Below are 9,417 nucleotides of genomic sequence, written 5' to 3' on the forward strand. Positions count from 1 at the left end.
AGAAAATAGCAAATGGGTGGCTATCGGGGGTGGCCCGGCCACGTCTGGGGTGGCGCACGGCCTCCCCTAGGCTTGGGATAGGCACGTGTCGATTTTCTAGTAGGTATGATATGACAAACTAAAGGAATATATTAATTTGGTGGACGGAAAACGGGTTCAGAGAGTGATTCGTAATTATAATTTATCACAAGGATTCTTCATGATTTTTTTTTTTTTATCATAGGGAGTGATTTGTAATTTAGACCAACCCCAAGGACTAGTGGTGCAATTACCCTTTTTTTTTTTTGAAAAGTTTTTAGATAGTAATTAAGGCCAATGTTCTTTATTTGTTGGTCTATTTTTGTATTTGTATTCTTATTGTCCTGCAATTTTTTTTTTTTTAGAACAAATAGCATGTGCTATTAAAACAACTGGGTGCCCAAAGGCTACAACGAGAAATGAGGGACATACCCCCCACACTCTTAAGTCAGAAGGATCTGACTTAAATAAACAATTACATATGTAGAATCTCAAATTTTACTAAAATTACAATCAGCCTCCTAACAAAGAAAATTCTAATAAAACCTGAGCCACACATAAGCAATTGTACCTAGAAACAAGAGAATACACAAATACATCTAGCAGAAAAATTCAACCCAACACGTCGGAGGATAACACTGTCTTCGCCGGAGACCGGCTCGTGTACAACACGCGTCTCCCCCGAAACCGCCAACCATCAGATCAGTCTCCTAGTGCCCGGCCACCGCCTTTGCCCAACGAAAAAACGCCGAAACGAGACCTCCACGCGCCCGACGACGAAAACACTTTACTGGCGCGTGACGATCACGCGCCGGTCACCAATGATCCTGACAACCAGAACAAACAGCAACGGAATAAGACGACGCCGGTGAACCCATATGCTAGTTTGTTCTTATTTTATCTCAATTATAAATTAAAAGGAAAAGAAAAGGATCAATACTTCAAAAGATAAAATATTAATTATTCGTAAAGCTGGACAATTAGAGCCGGTTAAAATCACCTTCCAGAAGTTTCATGTCACAATCAATACCACATAATCTTAGTTGTCAACCACTTTTTGTAACTTTATTTTAACAAATTATCAAATTTGAACCACAATATTTGCTCCACATGGTTCCGTAGTGATGTCATATATAGTTGTGAACCTTTTTTTTTTTTTAATTAAAATCATATTAGTCATTAAAAAAAATAATTTAACATCCTCTAATCACTTATACAAAATGAATTTTTAAATTAGTAAGTCCATAAGTTATATTTTTTGAAGTAAAATTTGTCCTTCCATTTTTTTTACTTTATACTTTATTAAAAATAAAATAAAATTGCACTATTAGTAATTTGTAGTTGCCTAAACTACAAATTGTTTAATTTTCTATCAAAATTAATTCAAAATTTTTATGGTTGACCTAATTTACAAATTGCTCCCTCAAGTCAAATTCTATTAAAAATTTTGACAGATTCTGTTAAGTGTCATGTCAGCGCGAATATGATAACAACACGTGTCGATCTTAAGAAAAAAATAGAAAATAGAAAATCGGTGGTTGTCGGTTCGGCAGCCGCTCCCTACCAATGATGTGATTTGTAAATTAGGCTATTTATAAAGATTTTTAAATTAATTTTAACACTACATGAAGTAATTTGTAATTTAAATTAATCATATAAATGAATAGTTCAATTTTTTTTTTAAAAAAAAAAATACTAAAAAAGTGCCTCGATTTATTTTTTGTTTTACTAAAAAAAAGAAAAAAAAAAAGAAAAAAAAGAAAAAGAAATTGAAATTGGTGTTGGTGTTGTTGTTGGTGAGGGGCATGAGTTAAGAAAGAGGAATAAGAAAGGTAGGAATTTGGGGCCCGGGATTGGTAATTGAGGTCCCATAAAAGCATAGCTGGCAAAAGCTGGCTCTTAAGGCCCAGCTTCCCATACTTCTCTCCCTCTCTCTCCTTCTCTCTGCCTGTACCTGCATCTCTCCAAGTGTGCGTGTGTTTGAGGCCGGAGGGCAACAACATGTTATTCTGAAAATAGGGTCTTGTAGCTACTGAAGAAACAAGGCAAAGGGCTGAAAAAGAGAGAAAAAAATGAGTGCTTCAAGGTTCATAAAGTGTGTCACAGTCGGTGACGGTGCGGTCGGCAAAACTTGCATGCTCATCTCCTACACTAGCAACACTTTCCCTACGGTTAGTCTCAGTCTCGTTTCTGTTTGGTCCCTGGGAAAATGTGGGGAACTAGAAGAAAACAAAACAAAATCTTGACTTTTTCTTTATCTTTTTGGTTCGTTGTTGCTTGGGTTTTGGTAATTTGGTGCTAGATTCTTGTATAAAAATGCCTGCTTCACTTGGGTTTTTGTGGGCTCTTTTTTGGCCTTAAAGTGTTTTCTTGGCTCTGTTCTTTAAACCTCCATTTGGGTTTTGAGGAACTTAGAGAAATGAGATGAAAAACGATTTCAACTTTGATGCTAATTTTGTGTTCTGAAGGAGTGATTTAGGCTTTGTTTGGTCGGTCAATTTGTTGTCATATATGATTCTTGGAGAAACAAAGTTTCCTGTAATGGGCTTTTTAAGGTTCTTTCTGAACTGAGTGGAGGACTAGAAAAGATTTTGTTTTATGGGGTTTGGTTTGTTAACTCTCTATCTGATCCTTGAGGGTTGAGAGAAAGTGAGGGAGAGAAAGGGATGTGAAATTTTGAATTCTTTGTGTTGGTATCTTTCTGTTTGAATTGCGCAATTAAAAGCTTTTGTGGTAGTCCATTGTGGAAGTGAGATGCTTTTGTATATTGGTTTTTATAGTTATTACCGAGCAAACTGAGTTTTTGGACTATTACTTTGGTATCTTCGTTTAACCCCTATTTGTTTGTTGCTCTCTAGGAATATAAGGAACAGAAAAGAAAGTGTAATTCGGAATCACATATTTTACATGAACTTTGAATCTTTGATTCCTTTTCTTAGTCTTTTATATTTCTGTTTGAATGGACTAGAGTAGGCTTTAGCTTGTTAATTTGGGAATTGGACTGTTCTTGCTTTCCTTTCATAGAAGGGTTTTTGTGTGTTTTGCTTTTCGCGGGTCTGTTCATCCCCTAACTGGTTTCTCATTCTGGGGCAAAATTAAACCTTAACTAAGCCACATAGCTGTATGAATTGTGATATTAAAATGTGTAGATGCATGGCCTTTTGCTTTCCTTTAGAACTTTTCTTATTTAAAGTTTAAGTTGACATCGTTATTGTAATAATGATTCTCCATTTATACCTGTTTTTCATTTCTTTTTTCTTTATCGTTATTCTGTTGGTGAGTGAGAATGGTTTTCAAATGGGTTGATTGTAACTTTCTGCTTTCATGTACAATGTGTTGGGGAGCAGGATTATGTGCCAACTGTTTTTGACAATTTTAGCGCCAATGTGGTTGTGGATGGAAGCACTGTAAATTTAGGTTTGTGGGATACTGCTGGTAAGTTCAAGACCTATAGTTTTTCCTCCCTGTATTTTTGAGAGTTTCTTGTCATGGGTCTGATGTTTTAGATTTGTGGGACAGGCCAGGAAGATTATAATAGATTAAGACCCTTGAGCTATCGTGGGGCAGATGTCTTTCTGCTTGCGTTCTCTCTCATAAGCAAGGCCAGCTATGAAAATATTGCAAAGAAAGTAAGAGTGGTGTTATAACTGCATGGCTATTTTTTTTTCTCCCCCATTTTCTTTCTAATGATCTCTGATAAATTCTTTGTGCTTTTCTTTTTTTCTTTTTTATGTTCAGTGGATTCCTGAATTGAGGCATTATGCACCTGGTGTTCCAATTGTACTTGTTGGAACGAAACTTGGTCAGATTCTTTTACTCACCATTTTCCTTTTTGGTATTATAATGTGTTTATTTGTACGTGTTCTCATAATTTTTGAATTTGGTGTTTCTTCTCTGTTTCCGCTCTCTTTTATACATTTTTGGAAAGGTGACTCCAAATGCATTTCTATTTTCATCCTTGTGTTGGGCGTTTGTTATATGTTTGGTACTGTTGATATACAGCAACTGCATGCCAGATATGTCTCAGGGCAATCATTTGGTGTAGCATTTCTGAAGATCTCCTTGTTTTTAAGGCCAACATTATTCGTAATTGCAATGTTCAACACTAATACCAGTTTTTAACCCGATTTGGATAAAGGAAATTACCATTATGGTGATTGCTACTTGTGCCTTAAAATGTTTTCACCAAAGTGCAGATTTCTGCTGTCTCTTTGTTCATAGTTTTCTGTCTTTTAGTAGGTGATTAAATAAGCCTGGAAGTATTTGCAGGGGGGTGGGGGCGAAGCTTGGAAGAAGTTTTAGCAGTAAACTTCAGCATATCTATCCCAGTTTAGCTTGACCCAAAAATTTATTTAGGAATTGGTTAACCTTTGTTTGTCTTATAAATTGTTTTCCTTTTTATGGGTTCTTGAAAGTTCTCTGATTGTGTCATAGAAACTTATGATACATCTTTGGCTCAAAGATTTATAGTTTGTTAACTTGAGCTAAGCTTTGGGCCAAAGCAAGGGCCCAATAGGGGCTACTGCTTGATAAATCTGCTTTGTTCTGGTTCTTGTTGGGGTTCCCCCAGTGTTTTCTAAACGCTTCTATAACAGAACGGAAGAACTTCTGAAGGTCTCTAGAAACATTTGTGTTTATAGTTTCTCAATCTTTTCAAATTTGTTTCCTGCAAAAATCTACAGAAGATCCTGTATGTTTTCTGGTAACCTATTTACCTCCTGATATAAGGAACCAATATATGCATTCAACCAGTTCTTAACTAGACACAGTCCCTCTATCTCTCTTTCGTACATGCGCATGCATGCAGGGATACCAGATTTTGTCTTATGGACAAGCTGGTCAGTTTTAATGACACTGAATGTTGGTCAACTATTATGTCTGTTGTAGAAAACTTGCCAGTTATCATATCTATTTTGTTTGATTACCATTTCACTACATGTCTTTATTGTTTCTGCATAAAATTTTTGATATGAAACTGAAGTTATGCTATAATTACCTTCAAGCTATTATGATGTTATTAGATTGTATATTGTGCGTTTCCCCTAGTTCATTCTTGTACTATTTTGGAGTAGCTGTTACATGCCCAATTGATTACATCGTCTTATTCATACTTGCCTCTCCCCCGATCCACCCCCCCCAAAAAAAATTCCCAAAACCAAAAAAAGAAAAAGAAAAACATACCAGAAGAAAGTGACTAGGCCTATAATTTTTCATAACAACTAAATTTGCCTTTTGCAGATCTTCGGGATGATAAACAGTTCGTTACAGACCACCCTGGTGCGGTTCCCATCACCACAGCCCAGGTATATGCTTCTGGTTTCTGTGTTTGTGACTACTATGTTTGATTTACCTTTACCATTTATCTTTCCCATGTTATTGTATGCATTTGGTATGAGATCATGGCATCAGCCCATGTGGTGTAAAGATGTAATTTTTTTTATTTTTTCTCTTTTAAAGGGAGAGGAACTTAGAAAGCTTATTGGGGCTCCGGTTTACATTGAATGTAGTTCAAAAACGCAGCAGGTATGTAATTTTTCATGTCATTTTACAAAGGGAAAGTATGTGTGGTAGCCCTCATTATTGACAGGATCTCTTTTCTGGTACAGAATGTGAAGGCTGTTTTTGATGCGGCCATAAAGGTGGTTCTCCAGCCACCAAATCAGAAGAAGAAAAAGAAGAGAAGCAGACAAAAGGGCTGCTCCTTTTTGTGATTGTGAAAAGAATCATTCCTGGAGGATATCGTCACCAATTAGCCATATAGGCCATTAGTCTCTTACAGTCACTATATCTCTTACAATTGCCCTCCTCAAGGAAGAAGCAAGCTTTGATTTAGTCAACTGACAGAACTAGGGAGCTCTTTTTAAGCATCAAGTTGTCTGTGTTGTCACTTTCTTGGCTGTATGCTGATCCATATATTGATGATTCACATTTCTTGGTGAAAATGCCCAGGTCTTCTGTTTCTCTGGGCTAGATTTAGCTTTCTTGTGGACTCTATAAAAAAACAAACTGTTTCCTCGTGTACACATGGTGTTATCCATGTTCTGTGACCTCATTTAGTACATTTCAAGAAGCTTTTTTTTTTTTTTTTTTTTTTTTTTTTTTTTTTTTATGTATATTGCTTTGCGTTGAATCATATATTAGATAAAACCATTTCAACGGCTGGCTGAGTTGGCGCGCCTGGGGGCTGGGGGATTCTTCACTGGAGCTCTCTTTGGTTTATGGGATGGGTATTGGTACACAATTAAAGCTAACCCACTGTGTATGGAGTGCGGTTAGGGGTACTATAACTTTATAATTGTGGGTGGGTGGTGGTGGTGGTTGGCAACATCTTTTTTAAATTTCATTTTATTTTTGAAATGTAAAAGAACCTCTTAAAAAAATTATTGAATCAGATTTTCTTGTTGTTTCATAAACTAAGGAAACATTAAAGAAATCAAAAGTTGTATCTTAAATTTATAGCATTCAGGCTGTTCCAGACTTGTCTCAACGAGCAAGGTCAGGGTGCTGGTGGTGGGCGAGGGTGATCAAAGAATGGGCAGATGTCAATGTGGACCTTGTTCTTGCCGAACATGTCAAGTTACCGGAGGAATTCGAGAACATAGGCATCGCTGCAGCGAGAAAAAGTTCAGAGTAGACTGTGGTTCTTGGGTATTGACCAAAGGTGTTATAGTCTTGCCACTTCTGGAACTCGTAGCGGCTCAGTACAAGAAGAGATAGTAGGATTAATATTGCTTGGCGTGGCTTTGGGTCCTGAAACTTCTGTTTGTGAAGCTGCTGCACGGGCTGAGAGAGGAGGTGGCGGCGGCCGCCGCCGCCACAATAGCAGCCGACATGTTAATTTTTTGGTTCTATCTATTATGTGGGGAAGTGTTTTTTGAGGGTGCACGGGGATATTGGAAGAGAAGACGGTCAGAGAGAGATTGAAGAGGGTGAGAAGCATGGAAAAGGATGAGAGACAATGGGAGGGTAAAATATAGTAGGGGAAGAAGAGCGAGGCAAATCAAGCTAACAAGCACCTGTCCAGTTTCTTCTTCTCATTCACCTGCTCGGAGAAATGCCACTACTGTTGGTTGGCATTCCGGGATTTTCCTTAAGCATAAGAGTGCTGAGTGCGTCAGTACTCGTATGCAACTTGCTTCGTCGAAAGTGACACAGAATATGATGGGGCTATCAACAACTTCATAGTGGACAGAATATGCCATTTTTCCTTTTTGAAGGATTTGTAGAACAAATCTTGTGGTCATTTGTCAACTTCAGTACAGCTCCGATTCTCAAAAGCGAACTGTTTGAGCTAAGCACGAATATCTTTTCTTTTGGGACGTGGGTTGTATTTGACTGGCTAGCTGAATATCGATTGGATCTTTCACCAAAATTTCAGCCATCGAATAAAAGTGAGTCTTGCCTAGTTGCCTTTGCAACTAGAATCCATGGTTTCTTTATTTGTCTAAGTAGTTTTCTTATTTATCTTACAGACAGATAGGGAGAAAGCAAGACCTCTTAAGTTATGCTTGACAGCAGGTAGTTCAAAGAGAAGAAGGGTCGGCGATAAGAGTCCCGATTGATTTCCTATTAGGTGACACCATGCAATTTAAAACAAAATAGTCCTCCCAAAGGATGCTTTGCTTGCTACTTTTTTTCTTCCTGGAATTTATACTGTGCCCACTTTCATCAGCCCAAAATGATTGATGGGCATCTTCATTTCCAACTCTCCCCCATTAAATACACCGTCACCTTCCCTTTAGCAGTGTGCTCATAGATTGTTTTGCTTCTTTTGCAGACCCATCCTCTGTCTTGAAATTCTCTGTAATTCTGAAATTGCTTGAATGGCGTCAAAGAGAATACTGAAGGAGCTCAAGGACTTGCAGAGAGATCCACCAACTTCATGCAGTGCAGGTTTGAGAAACTAAATAAACTGGAAGTGGGATTTAATCACACCAGCTAGTTTTCATTCTTGAATAAAAGATTCTGATTCCTGATATGGTGCATTTTCAGGTCCTGTGGCTGAGGATATGTTCCACTGGCAAGCAACCATCATTGGTCCAAATGACAGTCCCTATGCTGGGGGTGTTTTCCTTGTGACAATCCATTTCCCACCTGATTACCCTTTCAAACCCCCAAAGGTATAGAGCAAAGTTCACTAATATCCTTTTTGTATCTACTTGCTACAGTTCAAGGTTGATATGTTCCTCTTAGAAGTCATTGCTTTCTACCATGGTTACAATTCTTAAAATCTTAATCGTGGCTTTGAAAAAGAGAAAAGATTGTGATATCCTCCTGTATAAATTTGCTTTCAGGTTGCCTTCAGGACCAAGGTGTTCCATCCAAATATTAACAGTAATGGGAATATCTGCTTGGACATACTCAAGGAACAATGGAGCCCTGCACTCACCATATCCAAGGTGATGTATTGAAGACTAGAAAAAACTGAAATCCATCTATTTTGATTCTTGATAGCATTTGAAGGCTAGCTATTGCATCACAAACAAGAGAAATAATAATCCAATTTTCTCTTGACATGTTCCTAAAAAGTCCGATTCGCGCTGATTCTTCCCCCTTTTTCTGTCTAAACATGATTTTGAAATACTCAACCAACCTTGTTTTGTATATATAGATCCTATGGAAAAGAAAACTGAATTCATGCTGGAAAAATGTAAAGCAATAGTTATCATTTTTTCTAGGATATTATTAATGTATTCCCTTATGGTGTACTATTGCTCAATTTCAATCCTCATTCTGCTCTTCTTGATCTAAAATAAATTGCTTGAACCAATAAGACTTAAAATTATACTGATATGTATTGGAGTGAATCTTGCAGGTTTTACTCTCCATATGTTCATTGCTTACTGACCCAAATCCTGATGATCCACTTGTTCCTGAGATTGCCCACATGTGCAAGGCTGATAAAGTCAAATATGAGTCAACCGCTCGGAGCTGGACCCAAAAGTATGCAATGGGCTAGATACTATATATGTCTACTAAAGGTTAAAGAACCTCAATTCTCTATTCTTGCCGATCTTAAACCTACCATTTTGTCTGTCATAATGCCTTGTTGAGGTATAGGAATGGCCTGAGTTAGGCTTTAACTTTGTAATTTGAGCATCTCTTTGCTTGGAATAAAATTATCTTTCAATCTCAATGATGTTCTCTTGCTTAAGATTAATGTAATAAACAGACTTCAAATTCACCCTCATCCTTGTTCATCTTGGGCTATGTAGCACCACTATTGCAATAAAATAGTAATAGTAGATGTATACATAGTTCAAAGTTTTTTTGTTTTGTTTTTTTTTTCCTGGTGAAGTAAGAATTAAATAATAGGTGAAGACATGCAATCTCCTGTGTAACGACCTACTCCCAAAGACACAATATTGTCTGCTTTTAGCTTTCCCGAACCAGACTTCC

General features: G+C 37.4%; 2 protein-coding genes across 4 annotated transcripts; both read left to right on the plus strand.

The window, feature by feature from the left end:
- The first annotated feature begins 1,898 nt into the window (after positions 1-1,898).
- LOC133881558 (rac-like GTP-binding protein RAC1) lies at positions 1,899-6,104 on the plus strand. The gene is made up of 7 exons (XM_062320506.1): positions 1,899-2,189; positions 3,366-3,453; positions 3,538-3,647; positions 3,757-3,820; positions 5,257-5,321; positions 5,476-5,541; positions 5,625-6,104. Exons 1-7 carry the CDS (start codon positions 2,091-2,093, stop codon positions 5,727-5,729), a joined length of 597 nt encoding a protein of 198 aa, XP_062176490.1. The 5' UTR covers positions 1,899-2,090; the 3' UTR covers positions 5,730-6,104.
- A 402-nt stretch (positions 6,105-6,506) lies between these two features.
- On the plus strand, positions 6,507-9,154 carry LOC133881559 (ubiquitin-conjugating enzyme E2 28-like). 3 transcript variants are annotated; one of them, XM_062320507.1, is made up of 6 exons: positions 6,508-7,409; positions 7,491-7,591; positions 7,796-7,911; positions 8,011-8,138; positions 8,313-8,417; positions 8,834-9,154. In XM_062320507.1, exons 3-6 carry the CDS (start codon positions 7,842-7,844, stop codon positions 8,975-8,977), a joined length of 447 nt encoding a protein of 148 aa, XP_062176491.1. In that variant the 5' UTR covers positions 6,508-7,409; positions 7,491-7,591; positions 7,796-7,841; the 3' UTR covers positions 8,978-9,154. The 3 variants fall into 3 exon arrangements, with proteins under 3 accessions (XP_062176493.1, XP_062176491.1, XP_062176492.1); XM_062320509.1 differs by lacking the exon at positions 7,491-7,591 and having other exon boundaries at positions 6,507-7,409; XM_062320508.1 differs by lacking the exons at positions 6,508-7,409; positions 7,491-7,591 and having other exon boundaries at positions 7,611-7,911.
- The last annotated feature ends 263 nt before the right edge of the window (positions 9,155-9,417 follow it).

Source organism: Alnus glutinosa, chromosome 11 (assembly GCF_958979055.1).
Source record: "Alnus glutinosa chromosome 11, dhAlnGlut1.1, whole genome shotgun sequence".
Classification (NCBI taxonomy): domain Eukaryota; kingdom Viridiplantae; phylum Streptophyta; class Magnoliopsida; order Fagales; family Betulaceae; genus Alnus; species Alnus glutinosa.